This window comes from Coturnix japonica, chromosome 14 (genome assembly GCF_001577835.2).
Source record: "Coturnix japonica isolate 7356 chromosome 14, Coturnix japonica 2.1, whole genome shotgun sequence".
Lineage (NCBI taxonomy): Eukaryota > Metazoa > Chordata > Aves > Galliformes > Phasianidae > Coturnix > Coturnix japonica.
In genome coordinates this window covers 2,423,743-2,442,280 of record NC_029529.1, presented here as the reverse complement: position 1 = coordinate 2,442,280, position 18,538 = coordinate 2,423,743, and the positions used below count along the sequence as shown (strand labels likewise).

Sequence of the window (18,538 nt, the reverse complement as noted above, 5' to 3'; positions counted from 1 at the left end):
AGTCCAAGAACCTCCTGTTGAAATCAGGGGGGATTTATGACTTTAAAAAACCCCTTTAGATTAGGAGATTAATTCTGCATTTTTAGAAGTTGGCTTGATCCAGAGCTGAGAGTTTTCCTGTGTTTTATAGCAGCATTATTCCTGCTGTTGGCTCTAATTAAACTCGCAGATACCTTTCCTTAGGTTGGCTCTAATTGGGAATCCTTTCCCTACCAGTCCTTTCTCCAGCCCTCTGAGTCGGGAGTATCAGTGCTGCTGCTTATTTCTGTCTTCACACAAAGCATCATCAGGTGCTTTATGACCAGAAAGAAAATCCATTTCCTCTGGTTTAAAAACTTGTTTGTTCTGGGGAACTTCTGATAGGAAGGTTTGTCTTTTTCTTTTCATAAAGCATTTGAATATTGAATTGTTAATACTCTGATAAGAATCTGGTATCATTTAAGTCTTTTCCTGTCATGATTTGTAACAAGACACGAGCTGTCTGCTGAGGACTGCAAGGAAATGTGTTTTGTGAATGTACTTAGAAGTGCCATTCTTTAGAAGGGAGGAGCATGAGGAAATGGCCCACACTTCCCAGGTAAGGAAAAGACTTGGCAGGAAGGAAGTGGAGTGATGAAATAGATAATAAATCCACTGCTCTCCTACAGGATGAGAATGTATTCAAAATACGTCGGGGTGTTTTGATATATAATGGAAAGTGGAGGGAAATACGATGGGAAACATTTCACACTTGAGTCTGCACAGCTGGTTTTGTGCATTCAGTTGCTTTCACTTGGAAAAAGTGTTGCATGATATGGTTAAGAAATACACAAGGTTTTACTTATCAAAAAGCTGTGAGTATTAATCTTTGAGCATATGTTTCAGATTCATCAGTGTGTTGAGCACTTTACAGCTGCAGAAGCTGAGGCCCAACTCAGTGCTTCTTGAAATGCTTCGTTAAGAGAAGAACTGAGAGTGGCACTAAGCCAGATTCCGCTTTTGTTTTCAGTTACCAGCCCTGTGTCATTGCAGGGCAGCCCATGAGCAGGTCTCCAGCCTGGCCAGCAGCCTGCTTTCAATTGTAATTAGCAATGATAAGTAATTTTTTACCTATGTATGTATTCACAGCATACAAAAAAAAAAAAAAAAAAAAGGAGAACCAAATCTTGGTTATTATATTTTTCAATGTCACTTCCCCTTTTTCTGGTATAGGTGTTGTATTTTCTTGGTAACCTTGGTGCCTGTTTTCCTGTAATAGAACAGTTAAGTGCTTTCTGTCTGGGTGCCAAACTATGGCTGTCCTCAGTGAGAACTCCCTGTGCTCACAGACAAGCGCTGATTCTGCTGCCACATTGGTACAGTTCAGCCTCATGTAAACCTACTGACTTGCCTGGATGGTACATTGAGTTTACACTGATGATAGTTGGGTTTACTCACACAAAGAGCAGGAACTGACAAGCACGTGGCCAATGTACACATTAACCACCGACTTTGTGTTTCTGGCACCAATTTTTCTGTCCTATTAGTTGCACAACTCATTATGCTGAATAAAGCTGCGACTTTTTGCCTTCATTCCCAGCCAACTTCACGCTATGGCATAATTAGATTTTAATGATGTAAAAAATTATGACCTAGAAAATCTGACAATTCACCACGCCTGGTTTGACATCCAAGTCACGCAGCTGTGATGTTTTGGTTCAGTGAAGCAGCACAGCTTTAGCCTTGCCTGCAAGTAGCCCTTTTGTCCAAATAAAAACACCTCTCACCAATCAGGTAGGCTTTAACACATTTTATTAAGTCTTAGGAGTCAGTAGTTTCTTTGCCAACAGACCATTTTGTGTAGTTCTCTGACGTGATATGGAAGACCACGTTTCTTTATTTTGAGCACAACCAGGAATTCTCCTATGGTTGGTCACTTTCTTTCCTTGACTGAACATTACGTCTTCATAGACCATCTCAATTTGATTCCTAAATGGAAACTTTTGAAACCCTGCTGGGTTCATCAGCACAGACCTGACTTAAACTGTCTGTGTTAATACCTCCAGCAGAAGCAGAGATGAACATCTTTGTTAGTTCACTGATTTGACGTAATTGGCTCTTCTGGAGGAGGGCTATAAGCCGCAGCTCATCTCAAACATGCAGCTGAATTTTGTAAGAAAACAGCACTGTTAATAATGGCACTTAAGTAGTGCTTCCTTTCTAATACCAGTATATACACACTGAACCACACAGTACATGTTACTGTTCAGAGGCTTGCACTTAAATGATACATTTGCTTTAAGAAATAATTTAATAAATTATTTGAAAATTATTTTTTCATCCTTAGGCTGATTTTTATGTTGCATACGTGCAGTATTTTCTTCATATTTAAATGCAAAATAGGCAAGGCCCTGTTTACAGTCATCAGAAACCTTCGGGTATTCAAATGGAAAGGCCTCACCCTTGAGAACTTTGTATATTATAAACTTGCCCATAAAGGTTCCTCTATAGTTATATTGCTGTGCATCTCCTTAAGTATTTTAATGCACTTGCTCAAGCACTGCTTCAATATATATTGTGAAGTTCTTGCGTTGTGGGATATTGCTTTTTAAGGGACATCACATGAGAGCACTGGAATCGAGTTCAGAATTTCAGGGAACAGCAGCCAGTCCATTCCATGGCACAGTTTCTTTGAGGCAAATGAGACCTCAAATTCACTCTTAAAAGTACCTGAGTTTCTGTCAGTCTTGTTCATTAAATTATCAGTACTCCTTGCCTATATGGTTGTGATCACATTTAGTGTATTATCAGGGATGCACACAAACACAGCTCTGCTGCAGTAAGAAGGATCTTTAGGGGAAAAAAAAAGCAAAATTGATGTTTCAAGGGTAGATGAAATCAGACTTGTTCCTTCTCCATCTTTTGAGTAGCAGCTTCCATTTTCTGTGCAGTTCTATTTGTGATGTCAGGCTGTTGGATGAAGTTGAGCTGTCATGAAGGAGGTGGTGTTGGGAAGTACCGTGTGTGCAAGGCCAGGCATGAAAGGAGCAGGAGCAGAATGAAACTGAATAGCACATTTGGGTAGAGAAAAAGAAAAAAAGATATGATAAAAGAGTCATGGCCTGGCAATTTAACCTGCAGAGGAAAGAAGAGAACTAAATGTGACAGCATGCTTAGACACAGAAAGTAGTGTGTCTTGGGAAGAGGGGAAATAGACTCAGGGCAGCAGCACAGCAGTTACATCCATCCTTGTGCCTCCTGCTCAGCCCACTGCCCTGGCCATGTCCCAGCTCCACCAGGCTCTGCTGACATCAGGTTTGCCAGTTCCTCTCTGCTGCTGTTTGTTTTCCTGCCCCGTGGGTCAGAATTTCTTTAGCAGCTTTTCTGTGAGCAATGTGACGCGGTGCTTTAGGATGCCCTGAGTTCCCCTGGAGGGAGGATGAGTCTCTGCTTGCTCAGCAGTTCCAAGGAAAGATTTGCTGTGAACGTCTGTGGGCGTGAGCTTGAATGCTTAAAATGAGTGTAGCTTGCAATTCTGAGAATATATCTCAAGTTAAGAGAAAAACAAAACCAAAAAGGTTATGGAAACCAAGAAGCCAGTATTGTGTCTGCAGACAGGCATAAATTAGAGTGTGAATGGACATGGTGATAAGGAAAGGCTTCCTTCCATGAGGTTGGTTTAATCAGCAGGCTGACATGGTGAAGCAAAGCAATGTGATTGTGCTGGCTAGCTTTCATGGGCAGAAACCACAACACAAATAGGTGACTTGCTGTGTAGGGCCTCAATGGTCGAACAAGTTCACTGAGATAAAAGTGGTATTGAAAGCTAAAGAGCAATGGATGAGCAGGGTGTTGATAATGTAAGGGATGATGGTACATGAATCAGATAAGTGAAGATGGCTGTGAGAAGAATGACTCAAATTATGTTGAAAAGAGGGAGAAGATCTGAGAAAAGTGTTCCTCACCTCATTCCCACTTAAAACTTAATCATTTTCCTATGCTTATAAATTATGACCAACGATGAGATCAGATTACACAGTAGAAAAGGTTTCATTCTGTTTTTACTCTATGGTTTTTCTATACCAGAGGCTCAGAACCCCCTTCTTTTTTTCGCTGAAGTCTTGCTGAACAATTTGTGTTGTGACAGATAAAGCAAAGAAATGATTTGTGGCAGGCGAAGAAGTCCTGCTGTCCCTCAGCCAACAGGAGAATATCAGTGTAACCTCTGTCCCCTCTGCTATCACCAATGCAACAACAGCTGCAGGTAGTTGTTTGAGTCAGGGTAGTTTTGTTTCCAGCAGCACTTTGTATTTCTCTGTATTTCTTTGAACACTGGGAACTGTGTTGTTTTTTTCCATCCCCACTGTGAAATACAGAAACTGTACTTTTGTTGAGTATTTATGAATCAAGTTGGGAGATGCTCCATTTTGTCCCAGGTCGACAAGAAGGTGACACTGAGTGGAATTCATATGTACGTGGGCTGCTCCAGATGTAATGCCTCCTATTTATTTCCATGGAAAGCACTACAAAGAGCATAAAAGATTGCTTGGCAGAGCAAATTCTCAGCTACCAAACTATTTTTCAGCACTGTCACCACCATGAGCTGTGCATTTTTGCCAGCAAACAAGAAGTGAGTGCATGTTGTGCTTGTCAAAATCCACACCTGTGTGAGCGACCAGAATCAGTGTCACTGCTGGAATGCATCGCCCACCCCTCGCTGTGCTCACATGCACCATTTGGTCTCCACAAACATTCAGCAAGCATTGATGGATGTCAGTGAGTGCTATTTTTTTTTCCACGTGGAGGAATTCAATTCCACACCTTTGGTTTTGTACTCACTTCCAATGTCAGATACCACTTTGTCAGAGTGCCCCTCTGCTGCCATCTGTCACACGGCAACAACATGTCACATGAAATTGTTGGGAAGGTTCAGCCTCTACTGCCATCCCACCAAGAACCACCTCTGACATCGCGGACCAACAAAATAAAACAGGAGGCATTACTTTTCGAGCACCCTTCGTATTATTCCCATCTTAAAACCTCGTATGCATTGGAAGACTTCTTTCTGGCTCCCGAACTTCCAGTGATCCCCGAGATTAAAGAGATTTCAGTTTATTTGTAGTGAACGTATCCCTTGAAAATAAAAAATGTTAATCATAAACATATTTATTTTTAAGATAATTACTCTTGTTACATGAACATATGTGGACCATAACACTTAGCCAGACATTCTTTACTCGTTAAGTTTCGATTTAAGTTTGTAAACCACCGCGTCCTTCATCTTAATACGTGGAACAAAAAAATCTCTCAATTCCCCTAGAATTAGTTAATAAATATTTCTGAATTCCTGAAATGCCTTAGGATGCAAACAAAGCACCGGAAGAATAAAACACGTTATTGTTATAACTAGGACAAAAACTGCTTTACCATACGTGTTAATAGCTTAGGTTAGGCCTTGTGAGGATACGGTTTCTGAAAGTGGTGGATTATGGAATTCAGTGATGGAGAAAGAAATTAAATAATTTAATTTATAATTAACATTTACTATTTGGACATGTTTAATTGGGGGATATCACCTCTAGCAAACATCACCCGTATCATCTTCATTGAAAAAATACCATTTACTTCATCCAGGATAGCGCAGTTGCTTCTTTGTACAGAAAACAAGGTAATGCCTTTTTCCCTACAAGGTACAAGGTGCTGTGTGTTCAGTCGAGATTTCCATCAACTGCTTAGTGATTCGTTCAGACAGGAATATTAGGATGATGGAGACAGAGCTTACGCTTTGTAAGCAGTTCAGTGCACTGAGTGTCAGACGTCACAGGTATTACAGCACGTAGGCCAGAGTCTTACAGATCTCAGCAAACACTCAACGTTTGGGAAGCTAAGACTCTTTCATTCATCAAAGGCTCCTCTTGGTTGAAGCTCTGACGTTGGTGACTCTGAGTGCCAACGCAGCCATATCACAGCCTGAGAACTGCAGTAACAGAGCACCAGAGGTGTTTAATGCCTATGTCATGACTTGCTGTACTACTGTGCGTTCGTGAGAGCACCCCTGATTCCCACAGTGTATCTTTTTAAGCAGCCGTCGCAATTTGTTGGGGAAGTTTTTGTTAATGTATCTGTAAAGCAAAGGCATTACAAAGCTGCTTGAGAAAGCCAAGAATTTGGATAAAACCATGGTAAAATGTAATATTCGAATGTAGTTTTCATCTGCAGCTCCTCCTCGTGCGTAAGTAAATGTGCTTACCAAAAGGGTAACATAATAGGGTGTCCATAACGCGAACTGTGTACAGACTGTGGCAATCAAAAGCCTGTGCACTGATGGGTCTAATCGTCCAGTGTCTTGATCCAGTGGTGTGGCCTCTTTGCGTATTCGCAAGATCAGAATAAGTGCATACAGTACAGCAACAGCTGGAACGACGTACCCGATAAACACCATAATGGCATCCGCTGCCTCTTTGTTCTGCATCTTGGAGCATTCAATTATTTTAGTGGATACGTGGTTGCAGACGTAGAATAGAAGAGATGAGAAACTTGTGAGCATGGCTCCGCCCCATATGAATCCACAGACGTGCTTGGTGTTGTACACACTGGACATGTAAGTTCTAGGTAGAGCACGTTCGATGTAGTAGTCCAGACTGAGTAATGTCGTAGAGTACATGGTAACCAAAGATGAGACGTTGAACAAAATAAGCAAGGTGATATAAACTTCATTGTTAGAATTCCAGATGGCCCATTTTGTATTGGCGAGACCTAGAAGGTACATTGGTGCCAAGGCGTTGATGATGAGTCCGGCGATGGCCATATTGACAAAGTAAACATCAGGCATCGTCATAGTAGCTTTGTTGTACAGGTTGACCAGGACCAGCAGGCCGTTGTAGCAAAGGCCAATTGGGAAACATATAATGAGGTAGAGAAGGGAAAAGATGGATAGCACAAAGTGGAAGTCCTGGCAGAGATGCTGGTCCTCGCTGTTGTCAGTGATGTTTAAGGTTTCACAGCTCCACATAGTGATTTCAGCTCTTGTGTCTTCTCTGCTGGTTACCAGCTTCTCTGTAGAGAGAGAAATAGGAATAGCATTCAGATACTGCAGTGTGAGTGAAATGGAGTGTTATACAAAGAGAACATACTTAATGTCACACAGCTCACGTGACCAATTAGTTTAAGGTCAGTGAGGGAAATTCTTTTCCATCTCACTATCAGAAAGTCACCCATGGTTCAAAATTTTCAGGTGACTGGTAAATGAATGTACAGGTTTAAATTCCTTAGAAGGAAATTAGTGGCAGTGAGTTGATACAAGATATACAATAGATGTCAGACATAAACATTATATCTTTAAAGGAAACATCAATGTGATGCACATCAATATCAGTACTTTACATTATGAAACAACGCCTTTATTTAATACTACACAAATGTGGTTGCTGAGGAATATAAGAGGAGCTGCAGATCTCAGCAATGAGATGGAAAGTAGAGCTCTGCATGGTGTTATGTTGTAAATACAAACAAGTTTCCTCTCAAAGCAATTGTTAGAAGGCACAGCTGAGGCAGTCTGGTGAATGGATGCTGGGTCAGTCACTGGTAAGGCAACAGGAAACTGGGAAATGAGGTGGAAGGCTTTGTTTTGGTTTTTGTTGGCTTTTCTTTACAAGTCTCTATTCAGGTTTCAAACCTACAACCATTTAGTACAGGAAAAACAATGGACCTTTGTAGTCTAGGGAACCTAATAGGAGGGCAGCCTGAATTTCCAAGAAGCCAGGAATTAACTATCATTTCCTCCCAAAATCGCTTAGATTCTTCAAAAAGTAAGCTAATATCAATAGTTGTTACCCAACTATCCTTTGTCATCAGAAGTCTGAGGACTCCTCAAAGCAATCAACTCCAAAATGCAGAAATAATTAATCTCTAAAGCAATTTCTAAGGTACAACTGGAAACATTCCAGGCCTTCAGATCATGGCTGTCATTCCTGCCAGGCCTTTCCTGGGACAGCGTGGCAGGTGATTTCCCATGTCAGGTGTAGTCTGAGATAGTCAGATACGCAGCATTGTGTTCTTTCAGCAGGTACAGGAAAGTACACAAATGCATTCTTTCCAGAGAGAGAACAAGATTCAGTTGAATCCACGTGAAGCATTGTGCAATGAAAATGAATGTCACTGGACGACATACTGTACTCAATGAGCCATATGGCTGAAGGATACAGTATGGCTTTTGTAACCACTGGGAGATGTGCAGTTCCATCTCTGTAATGTTGATCCTCTGACACTTCAGCTGAAATCCAGAAGAATATATTCCAGAATCGCATCCAGTTCAGTTTTATTTCCCACTGCAGTTGTTTTGTGTGCATTTTCTTCTAACAGCACATCCAGATAGCAGGATGGAACACAGCCACTTAGCTGGGCAGACGAACCTTTATTCCACAGTCCAATGCTGGATTTTCTCAGGTAAGGGATGTCTTTAACTAGATGCAGGTCTGTTGTATGCAGAAACTTATTTCACCTCTTGGATAAAATCCTCCTTTTTGTTTGTGATCTCAAACCAGTTCTTTAGCATGAGTGTCTCATAGATGAACAAACTGTGGTATCTTTATACCGTCCCTTAATCCTCATTCTATTTTGAACGCTGTAAACAACCCAGTATGTCTTCAGGAAGCATCTGGTGTTTGAAAACTTTAAAAAAGAAGGAAAGCTATCTCGTACAGTCAAAGGCAACCAAAATCCCATTGCATTGAACTGCTCTGGCTCGATTCAAGCAAAGCAGCAGACTGGAACAAGGTATTGCAAATACACGCATTACAGCGAGTGCAAGGCTGACTAAGCACAGGCATGGGTACAATCATGTAATTCCATTATGTAGGTTTATCCTTAAGCACAACACTTCGATTACTTCAGACCAAGTTACATCAGCCATGAGCACTTGCCTGTGTGTTGTCTCAGAAGGAAGTCAACAGCCTTTGCATTCTGTGCGTGTATTTGCTTTGTGTTTTATAGAGCAGTGGGATGTCTGGTTTTGCCACTGTGTGTAATAATTAGTCCATTTTCTTGATGTTCTCTAACTGCAGGTAAGTAAGTCCGCTCTGTTCTAATGACAGAAGTGGCAGGATATCTGTTAAATAGTAACTTTATGAAATGAGAAAACCCACCTCAAAAAGGAGCGCAAATCAGACCCGTGCCAAATAAACACACTTTGTTACCGATTCCTGGTGGCCAGGTGAGGCACATTGACTGCTCACCTGTGCTGGCTTTTCTCCCCATAGAGGCACTGAGTCCCCAGCCTGGCCTGGCCCAGTTCCTCACCGTGCTCTGTGGGCAGGATCCCATAAATCACCACCGAGCATTAATCCAGCAAAAGGCAGTTTCTCGGTCCCAGGTTGGCTGCGTTGCATAAGCTGATGCTGTAGTGCTCTTGTTTACTGTGCTCTGACTCAGCCGCCCCAGTGCTTCCCCCTCGTGCTGTCTGGGCTCACACTTTTATCACATTACAATCAATATCAACGCCTGAAATGGAAACCCGAGAGGAAGGCGCGTGTCCCGCCCGCTGCTCGCACCCCTTCCTCGCCTCCAGCCTTACCTTCACCCGCCCCTCACCGCCCAGCACTTGCACGGATGGCATTGCAGGGTTCATGCATGTAGGGCAGCAGCCGGAGCAAGTCCCCGCTCCCGCAGCCCATCGCCTCCCAGTCCCGGTGCTGCACGCTGCACTTGTTTTTCCTCCGGTGACTTACTCACCACTTTGGGCTCGGCTTGGCTGCGCGAGGCCCCTCCCTTTGGCTGTTTACAGCCCGGCTCAAGGAGCAAGAGGCTGGGCTTCAGCCGCCGGGCTTCCGATTTACTGCCCGCAATGTTCGGGCTGCGGCAGCAATTGGGGTTGTTGGGGGGGTGGTTCTCTGTTCGGGGGACATCTGGGAGCCCGTTCCCTGCCCTGCAATCCACGGCTCTCACTCAAGAGCACGTGCTTTATTTTTAACCCGTGGTAAGAATATACAGCTTTCAGGTTTCTCTTTTATAGGCCATGCACTCTGAACAGGCAGTGGTTGAGCACACAGCTAACAAGCGTCCTGCTGCTTGTGCTGCTCACAGGGTGAGCTCCAGCAGCTGGGCAGGCAGGTTTCAGGGCACTGACGTGGAATCCAGAGATCGCTGTGGTGTTGTGAGGGTACGGCAGGGTCCTCACTTTATGACAGCCTTACAAATCCCATCGTATTTCTTTGAGATGCTGGGAAGATGCTGAGCTCAGTATTTGTGTGTGTGCATTCTCTCTATCCCTAACATGGATCGTTTCTTTGGAAGAGGTTCTGAGCTGTAGCTTGTTGCGTGTTGAATTCTGTGTCCTGCCATAGCCTCCTCTTGCTGTCCAGATGTTTAGTTTAGTAAAGAAATGCTTTTGTTTGCTTGACCTGTGACAGAGCCCTTACACAGGTAATCCAACCTCCAGATATTCTCCTTCACAAACTGTAGTGTCATTATAAGCCATACGTAACTAATAAAGCTGTTGGCAACAAATGAAGTCTCCGCAGATGCCAAGCATTCATACCTTCCTCGGGTCTTATAGAGTTCCCAAGGGATCTCTTGATATCTACAGGGACTGAAAGCAAACCTCAAAGTCTGCATTACATGATGTTTTTTTTCAGCTCACCAGATGATGTGCATGCCACAGGGGTTAACAGAGGAGTTGCTGGCTGTACAGAAAAGTAGAACTAGGTTGTCCAGGTTAAATGAGAAGGGCAAAATACTGCAGTGCAGGCAAGTAGGATGCTGAATATACTTCTGTTGTGTGGCTGCTGAGTTGCTTTTGTTTGGAATATAATGATACGGCTCAGATAAAATGCTTTAAACATTAGTGTAGAAGAAAATCCTGCTTGATACTGGGTGCTGGGCTGAGAAACAGGCCTCTGCCAACCCCATCATTTGTGTCTTCGTGGTGCAATCATTGACCAGTTTGACGGGTGGTATGCTTATAATTGATATCAGTTTCATTTTATAATGTAGTTGATCCCATGCAGTACAACGTGAAAGAAGCCAGGAGTGGATTACAGTAATAACTGATGCATAAAGTAGCATTAAATCTGACATCCTGCCTCGGATGCTTAAAGCATGCGAACAAAAGAGCAGGAGCAGATCAGTGGGGGTGGGGTGGTTTCCTTCCTTTTGCAGTACCGCTTTCCATTCCTGTCCTGGCAGAGGGAGCACGAGGTTCTTCTGATGACACTCTTCACTTCTTTCTTCTCTCATTCCTATGGGACTTCCCAGGCTGCTTTGGATGCATTCTTAGTCATGTCAAGCCAGCAATGAGAATGGAATTCTCAGAAATGTTGGGTGTATTTCCGTCACACCAGCGAGCACACAATGGCTGGTGCTTCTGAAGTCACTCTTCACACTGTGCTTTGGTCATCCTTGCAGATTGCTCACCCATCTCATTGCTTTTACAGAAACTCTAAACAAACATCTGCTTGAGGACACTTCACAGCTCAGCTCCTTCCCATGGGCCCCTCTCTTGTGAAGTTTTTTTGCTGCTCCACAGATGTTTGCAACCACTGTAATTTGTTTATTCTTTTATTCCTCAGGCAGCACCATTGTGGTAAATCATTGTGTTGCAGCTACGGTGCAATTCAGAGCCCACTTCTGCCTGGTAGCAACCTACCAACTAGAAATGCAGTTTTTCACTTCCCTTTCAGTTTTTTCTTTACGTTGTTTTATTACCACTGTATGAATGTATGTAGTGCCCTCCAATGCAAAATATGAGCAAAGTCCCATTAGCACACTTTGTTTAGATTGTTAATCTCTTTCTTGGGAGCCTGAGTTCATGTAAGGGCACATCAGAGCTAAGCACTCTGCAGGCTGCCCTTGCAGATCAGTCTGCAGCAGGTGAGTTCAGGTGCTCCTTTGGAAGAAAAAGGAAAGCTTATTTTTAGTTGGTGGCTAAAGTAAAGCTTGTGAGGGAGAGATAGCTCAGCACTAAGGGCACTGCAGGAGGAGCCCTGTGTGCAGAGGTAGCTGCTGTCTGCCAGGCACATCTGCCTTCATGCAGTTAAGAACACGGCCCCAGCAGGAGCTGCACTGCCAGCAGTGCTCTGTGTGCTCAGCAGCAGCTGCCCAGGGCTCTGCAGGGTTAACTCTGTCACTTGCTTGCTCTGTCCCTTATCTCAGTGCCCAAATATCAGATGAGTTAGTCTGACTGCTCTCCTGCTCCGCCTCTTCCTGACTTTGCTTTATCTCTGAGTTCTGATAGAGCCTCTACGTGCAAATCTCACCGTCCCTTGTCTGTTAGATGTCCGTGTGGTGGGGAGGGCTTCGCCACAGAGCAAGCAATGCAGCTCCTAATGAGCAGTGAATGTCTTGTGGCTTGAGGTGGGTACAGGAAGGCCAACCTGCCCAGCAGAGTAGTTACATGGGTCAGCTCAGGTAGTGGCTGCCAGCATTTGAAACACAGACATTCTTTTTTTGTGTGTGTATAAAGATCAGATCATGGAGCCATATACGTGTCTATGTATTGATAGATAGATATTTTTAATTTGAGGAAAGAAAATTACAAAGCATCTCTATACTTAATATCCTTGCTAAGATTGCAGGTGCAAATTAGCACCTCTTAGCTGTAGCACATGGTTGGGTCACTGAATCTCCAGCACTGCTCAGGATTGCAGGGATGAACAGTGTGTATGAGCTGAGCGTTATGGTTTACATCAGCATCACTCTATTAAAGAAGACCAGTCCTTGCCTATCAAAATCAGTGTGAATTATCCCTGTTCTTTGTGGGCTGAACTCGCTGCAGGGCAGTGTGAGAGGCAGGGATCCTGCAGGGATGGCAGTGAGCAAGCTGCCCGCTGAGCTGGCAGGGTGGAACCTACAGCTCTTATCTTAACCTCCATTGCTTTCTTTTCCCATGCTCAGGGGTTGTGATGGGAAACGCTGCTCGGAGTTGGCAGCATGGAAGCATTCCCTGCAGGTATTCCCCTGCCCGACTGGCAGGAAGCACAGATGGTAGTTTTCCTGGAAGCTCTAACATCATGCCATTTCCTACCAGAGGCACATGTGAAAGCCAACACAGTGACTGATCGACAAGGCATCGCATTGGCTGCAGAGCAATCTCTTGTGAAACACTCAGGCTGCCAGGACCAGGTTTCTCATAAATGCAGAAATATTGACACAGCTCTTTCCAAGATAACAATAAGTATGAAACTGGTTTGAGTCTGGAGTTTGAAGAGAACAGTCTGCCCTTAACAGAGCTCTACTATGGCTGAAATGACTTCAACATTTGTCACATCCGTCGATGTTAAACAGATACCTTCCTGGTAATGGTCTGAGATTTCTGAGGAGAAGTCTGAGACCTCTTGTTCCTGGCACTCCTGTGGCTTTTAATTTCTTGTGCTCAGTGAAGGAAATGCCATTTTCCAGCTTACTTCCTTGAGATGAACTGGCTTATTAACTGATTTAGTTGTACTCCGTTTGTCTTTGCTGAATGCACTGTTTTAACTGAAGGTTTTTGGAGGGCTAGTGTAATATTAATGCTGGCATTAGGGTGACTGTTCTGTTGGAGTAAGAGTTTCATTTACAGGGAGCTTGAAATTAATGAAGGGGTCTCCTTGGCACGGAAAGTTCAATTTTGTCCATCAGCTGCTTGTCTGCTGCAGCTCCCCTCTCCACTACACTGGTGTTGGGGAGTTTGCCTGCTATTCATCAGCACTTTCAGTTGATCAATAGTGTTAATCACTTACAGGGCTCCCTGTATGTATGGGGCGGTCCGTCAGACTCCAAGAAGGCAGCGCTGACCCTTCTGGCTGGCTGTTGTATGATGTTTGCTGGGCACTGGAGATGTGGCAGTGCTTGTTGTGCCTTCACAGGTGTGCAGGTGGGAGTTGCTTCCTCAGTCATTTTTAGCAGAGGTCGGTTCTGCTGTATCGCTATGAGGCTGCACAAGTGTTTCCAATGGTAGAAACCAAAAGCAGTTCGTGGGGGAAGAGAAGTGAGCAAGGGAGTCTTGGGCCTCTGTAACCCAGGGTTCTTTGCATGTTATCTCTCATTGCAGAAACATCAATGGTTTGCTTATGGTGAGGGTGCTACCTGTGATGCCTGCTAGCCCACGTTCTGTCCAACCCACAGGCTTTTAAGAAGCATTGGTCACGGTTTTTACATGTCCCTGAGAAGACAGCCCAATAAATGACATTAAATAAAGGCTACTGCTTACTAGCTGTAGTGATTCACAGACCATGAAGCAGTCCTTTGAGCAGATTTAGGTGTATACATTAAAAACTCTTACAAAGCACAACCTCAGTAGCAGATTTTGTTACTGCAGAGCTGTATAAAGCCCTGATTATAAATGCACCTTGAGTGTCTGCTTCCTTCTGTGCTAATGGGTGGAAGCCTGAGGAGTAATTAGTTTGTCACAGAGCCAGTTTCTTAGTAATGATTGATAAATGGTTGTTGTTACATGGCCCAGAGATACAGGGTGCATACCAACACGAAGCCACTGTTTGTAGGCAGGTTGCTGGAGCTGCCTACTCCATCCTCATGTACATGAGCACTGTTTTAGCTGTTGTGGAAAATATACTGATATTCTGATAAAGTCTTAAGTGCTGTTCAGACCCTGACCGAGCAGTTAAAGTGAATCACTCTGATGTTCAGGTCATGAATGCAGACGTTCACATGAATCACTTTGTCCAGACATTCCATTAACTTTTTCATCATTTCAGAATCGATTCCAATCCTGTTGGAATCCATAGGACGCTGCTTTGGCTTGAACCATTGGGCTAATCAGATACGTTCAGAATGTGGTGCTGGTGTAAGAAATAGCGTGCTGCCTTTTTATGCTGCTTTAGCATTTATGTGAAAGGGACGTAAAGTTCAGCAGGCAGAGCCCTACAGCGAAGTAGGTCTTGTGCTAAGTGCAGTAGAAAACAGATTTGCAAATAATGTGGTGATTAGCATAGTTAAAAATGCTTATGGAGGCTGAAAAGGACAGCAGTCATTCTGCTTATTCAGAGCTTCTGCTGAAAGCAGGAAATTTTTGGTGCTTTGATGTTTGCCTTTGGCTTACCTTCTTTTATAATACAAATGAAAATGCAGCTTAATTGTAATTAATTAGTTAATTAGCTGCTGCAGTGTCTTTTAGCTGCTTTGCAGCAATATTTCACAGTACAGTTTGCTGCGTGTTTATTTGTTGTGTTGTGAATAGGAGATTCACAAGTGTCTCACTTTCACCAATAACTTTTCTTCTTTATTAAAGACTAATTAGATTCATATCTGATCAATTTCTCTGCTATATCTCTGCCATACTCTTTAATATAAAGTAAAAACTTATGACCTCATATTCAGAACAACAAGTAAGAAAAACTTAGAACCACGTACTCATACATAGAAGAAACAGTAAATGAGAAGCCCAGCATAATGAGTAAGAGAGTGAATACTGTTGTGCCTAAGGAAGCCCACTGTAACTTTCTATTGGACCAGCAGATCTAAGTATTAGCACGGCACATTTATACATCGATGTTTTAACTAAAGAGCAGCTCTCTAAAAACTGACCGCTGGTTTGTAACGACAGAACCGTTTGTTTGCACTGACCCAGAGCTCACATGCATGAACACAAATTGTTCCCAGACTCAGAATAAAAAGCAAAAGCATTCGGGAAGGTGAACTGTGAAGACTCTCACCTGGTAGGCAGTGCCCTGCTGTTCCGTGACGGCTGGCAGAAACATTTTGTCCATCAACTCAGAGCCTTCCCAAGGTAAGCTCAGCAGAAACTCCGACCTCTCATTTCTCTAGCAAGAGCAAACAATTGGGAGGCTGAGCAGCAGCCCACTGACGGCTGCACCAGCCCTGTTCATGGCACCGAGTCTGTATTTACATGTGACTTCCCCTGCACATACATACACATAATCCTTTAAGCTTCAGCTGCACGCTGCTATTGGCGGAGAGGGCAGTTGCAAAACCACAGTGTGCACAGCGATATCGCGGCGCGGTTCAGTCGGAAGGGTGCAGGGATGTTGGTCGCAGGGCCCAGTGCTGCCAGAAGGTCTGTTCTGTGTGCCACCGTGTAACCACGGAAGGGTTTTGTTGTTGTTTCTCAAGTACAAGCTGGAAGGATGTGACTGTGGTTCAGGAATAGCCCAGCCCTTGATGGTGTTGCATAACCAGCAACAAACAGTGGCTGCATCCATTGGAGGAGCTGCTTTTGTACCAGGCAGGACTTCTTACCAGGGAAATAGCTATTCTGCAAAGCTGTGCATGCTAACAGCATAGCAAACCCTGGGCACAGTGAGCTGAACTTCTCTTTGAGCTGCTCTCACAGCTGTATTTGTCAGGAGCCAAACCCTGCCCAGCTCTGCAAAGCACCCACCTGGCCTGGGAGTTTAAACAGAAAGCTGCATTAGACCTGAAACAGAGCCACCCTCTATCTGAAAAAATACTTCAATGTAAACCTCAGGATTATTTAAAGCATTCGGAAAGAGCACTTTGATTAAAAAAAAAAGAACAACAAAGGAAAATGCTACTGCTTCATCATTCTTACTTTAATGAGACTGTAGGTAAATGTAAATTCCTTGCATTTGAATAAAAAGAGTGTAATATCATGGTTCTGTGTGCTTAGCTTGAATACAAATTGCTGCTAAATAATTTGCTGTGTAAAACTGTAATGAAGAATTAATTTATATTTTTCTCCCTGCCCACAGCAGAGAAGCGCAGTGGATGCTTTTACTTATTAACCCAAAAGGAGCTGATGCTTAAAATGAATGAGGAAATATGTACATAATATACATGTCTGCACCCTGCACGTAATATACATGTCTGCTCCCTGCTCTGTGCTGCTGCAAAGATGGAGTGTTTGAGTGTTTCACGGCGTGTTTGAGGCGCTGTCATCTCTGATAGCTGCTACAAACTGACGGGCAGTTCTGCTCTGATTGTCCATTTATGGAAGCTAAGTGAGACAAAAACAAATAAGGTCTGTTCAGTTTTGTTCACCAAGGTTGATCTTTTAGGGGTGCTTGGTGCAGTATCTCAGCTTTAGGTGGAGTCACTGCTAAGGGTGGATTAAGCAATTCACAGGGCTAATGTAAAAGTAGTTATGGAGGACTGTGGTTGTTAGGGTATTGCTTTTATGAGCTGAAGTGGTTTGGTTGAAGCATCATTGTGGCATTACTGGGTGTGTGTCTGGACTTTTGCTACGCATGTGGAAGTTGTCTATAAGGAGTAATTATTTAACTGGGAGGACTGTCAGAACCTCAGCATGTTTTTAGTCCAAGCTGAAATCATGGTGCCTCCAGAGGACTGCAAACAGCTCGTCACCGGGTACGTGACAGGGAGGTTGCAATGTGGGCAGGTATCTCCTCATTGCATTGCACAGATGCTTGCTGTCACCAACTGATAGTTTTCCCTGTTTTTCAGTTTAAGTGTTGAACTAAAAAGAAATGTGAAGGGAATCCACTCAGTACTTGTGTTATCTCTCCTTTATCTTCGTATGAGAATTCAGTAAGTTCATATTTGGCTTAACATGCCACAGAATGCTTTGGAAATTACTAGAATGAATAAACTGTATTTGCAAATCAGCTGAAGCAAGCAAGACTTCTCAGCAAATATCAGATGAGTTGCTTTAGAGATGTCTTTTGTATGAGGACAACTTTTTGCCCCTTTAAGAAGGAGAGCACTGTTGTACCTGAGCTGCAGCCGGTGGTTGCACACAAATCCTTCACCAGAAGTGAAGCTTTGGGCATTTTAAACAGCTTCCCCCATTGGCTCTAATGAAGCTGGCAGCCCTGTTTGCAGCATCAGCAGTTTGGTTTCAATAAGGACCACAAAGGTGTAGGGTGCCTCACAAGCAGCTCAAGCTGCTGAGACAGGTGCCTGAGTTTAATATTCCTAACACCAGCTCTGTTGGTATGGGAGCAGCACAGAGCAGGTTGGAGGGCAGCAACAGCATCTGTCCCATCTCAGCGCCTTCCCCAGCTGACGTGACTCAGGATGCTGATGTGGTTTTAGTGGCAATCCCTCAGACCTGCTAACCCAGCTAATTCCCAGCGGCTTTCTGGGAGCGCTCTGAGCTTGTGATTCATCACAGTAACATTCTTTTTGTTGTATTTTTAAAACACAGTGATTCTGTTTCCAGAAACGTGGTTGTGTGCTGAAAGCATGGGACAGAAACTGATTGTTGCATATGAGTGGGAGTGATAATCAGGGGATTATCAAGGGGAAATCAAGGCAGGAAGGAGTGCTTCTGTCTTTTATGTTCAGGAGATTTTTCACTCGGGCTCATTTATACCTGAGCTCTGATCTGCACGGCCAGGACACTGAAACGCCCTGCTGTGTGGGTGTCTGAGGGACCACAGTGGTGTTTGTCTGCAGGTTTTGTTTCTGCATACTTTGGATAATTTTATGAGCTATTGTTTGAAAATGTCATTAGATATTAAGTCGGTTTATTTAACCATTGTGTGCTAATCCAAACATACAGAATATAAGCCCCTTCTCCTGACCTTTCCCTGCCACCAGGCTCCCAGAAGTTCTTCCTTCTGCAGACCTCAGGTGGTTGTGAAGGGGAACAGCTTTCACCCTCTGCATGCTCTGCAGACCACAGGTCTTGCACCTGCAGGTGCTCCAG

The 18,538-nt window shown here is 43.7% G+C and overlaps 2 protein-coding genes across 4 annotated transcripts in view; one reads left to right on the top strand and one right to left on the bottom strand.

Annotated features, from left to right (window-relative positions):
* The window catches only part of C14H7orf50 (chromosome 14 C7orf50 homolog), a 93,062-nt gene that overhangs the window by 30,424 nt on the left and 44,100 nt on the right, over positions 1-18,538 (top strand). The gene's annotated exons all lie outside the window — the stretch shown is intronic.
* The window catches only part of GPR146 (G protein-coupled receptor 146), a 34,989-nt gene continuing 18,204 nt past the window's right edge, over positions 1,754-18,538 (bottom strand). The window contains exons 1-2 of one of the 3 annotated variants that reach the window (XM_015876527.2): positions 9,530-11,988; positions 1,754-7,014 (exon numbers count right to left, since the gene is read on the bottom strand). In XM_015876527.2, the coding sequence (XP_015732013.1) occupies positions 5,969-6,970 (1,002 nt within the window). In that variant the 5' untranslated portion in view covers positions 6,971-7,014; positions 9,530-11,988 and the 3' untranslated portion in view covers positions 1,754-5,968. Of the gene's footprint in view, positions 7,015-9,529; positions 11,989-15,602; positions 15,980-18,538 lie in introns of those variants that run through there. The other 2 variants (XM_032447609.1, XM_015876526.2) reach the window with 2 other exon arrangements.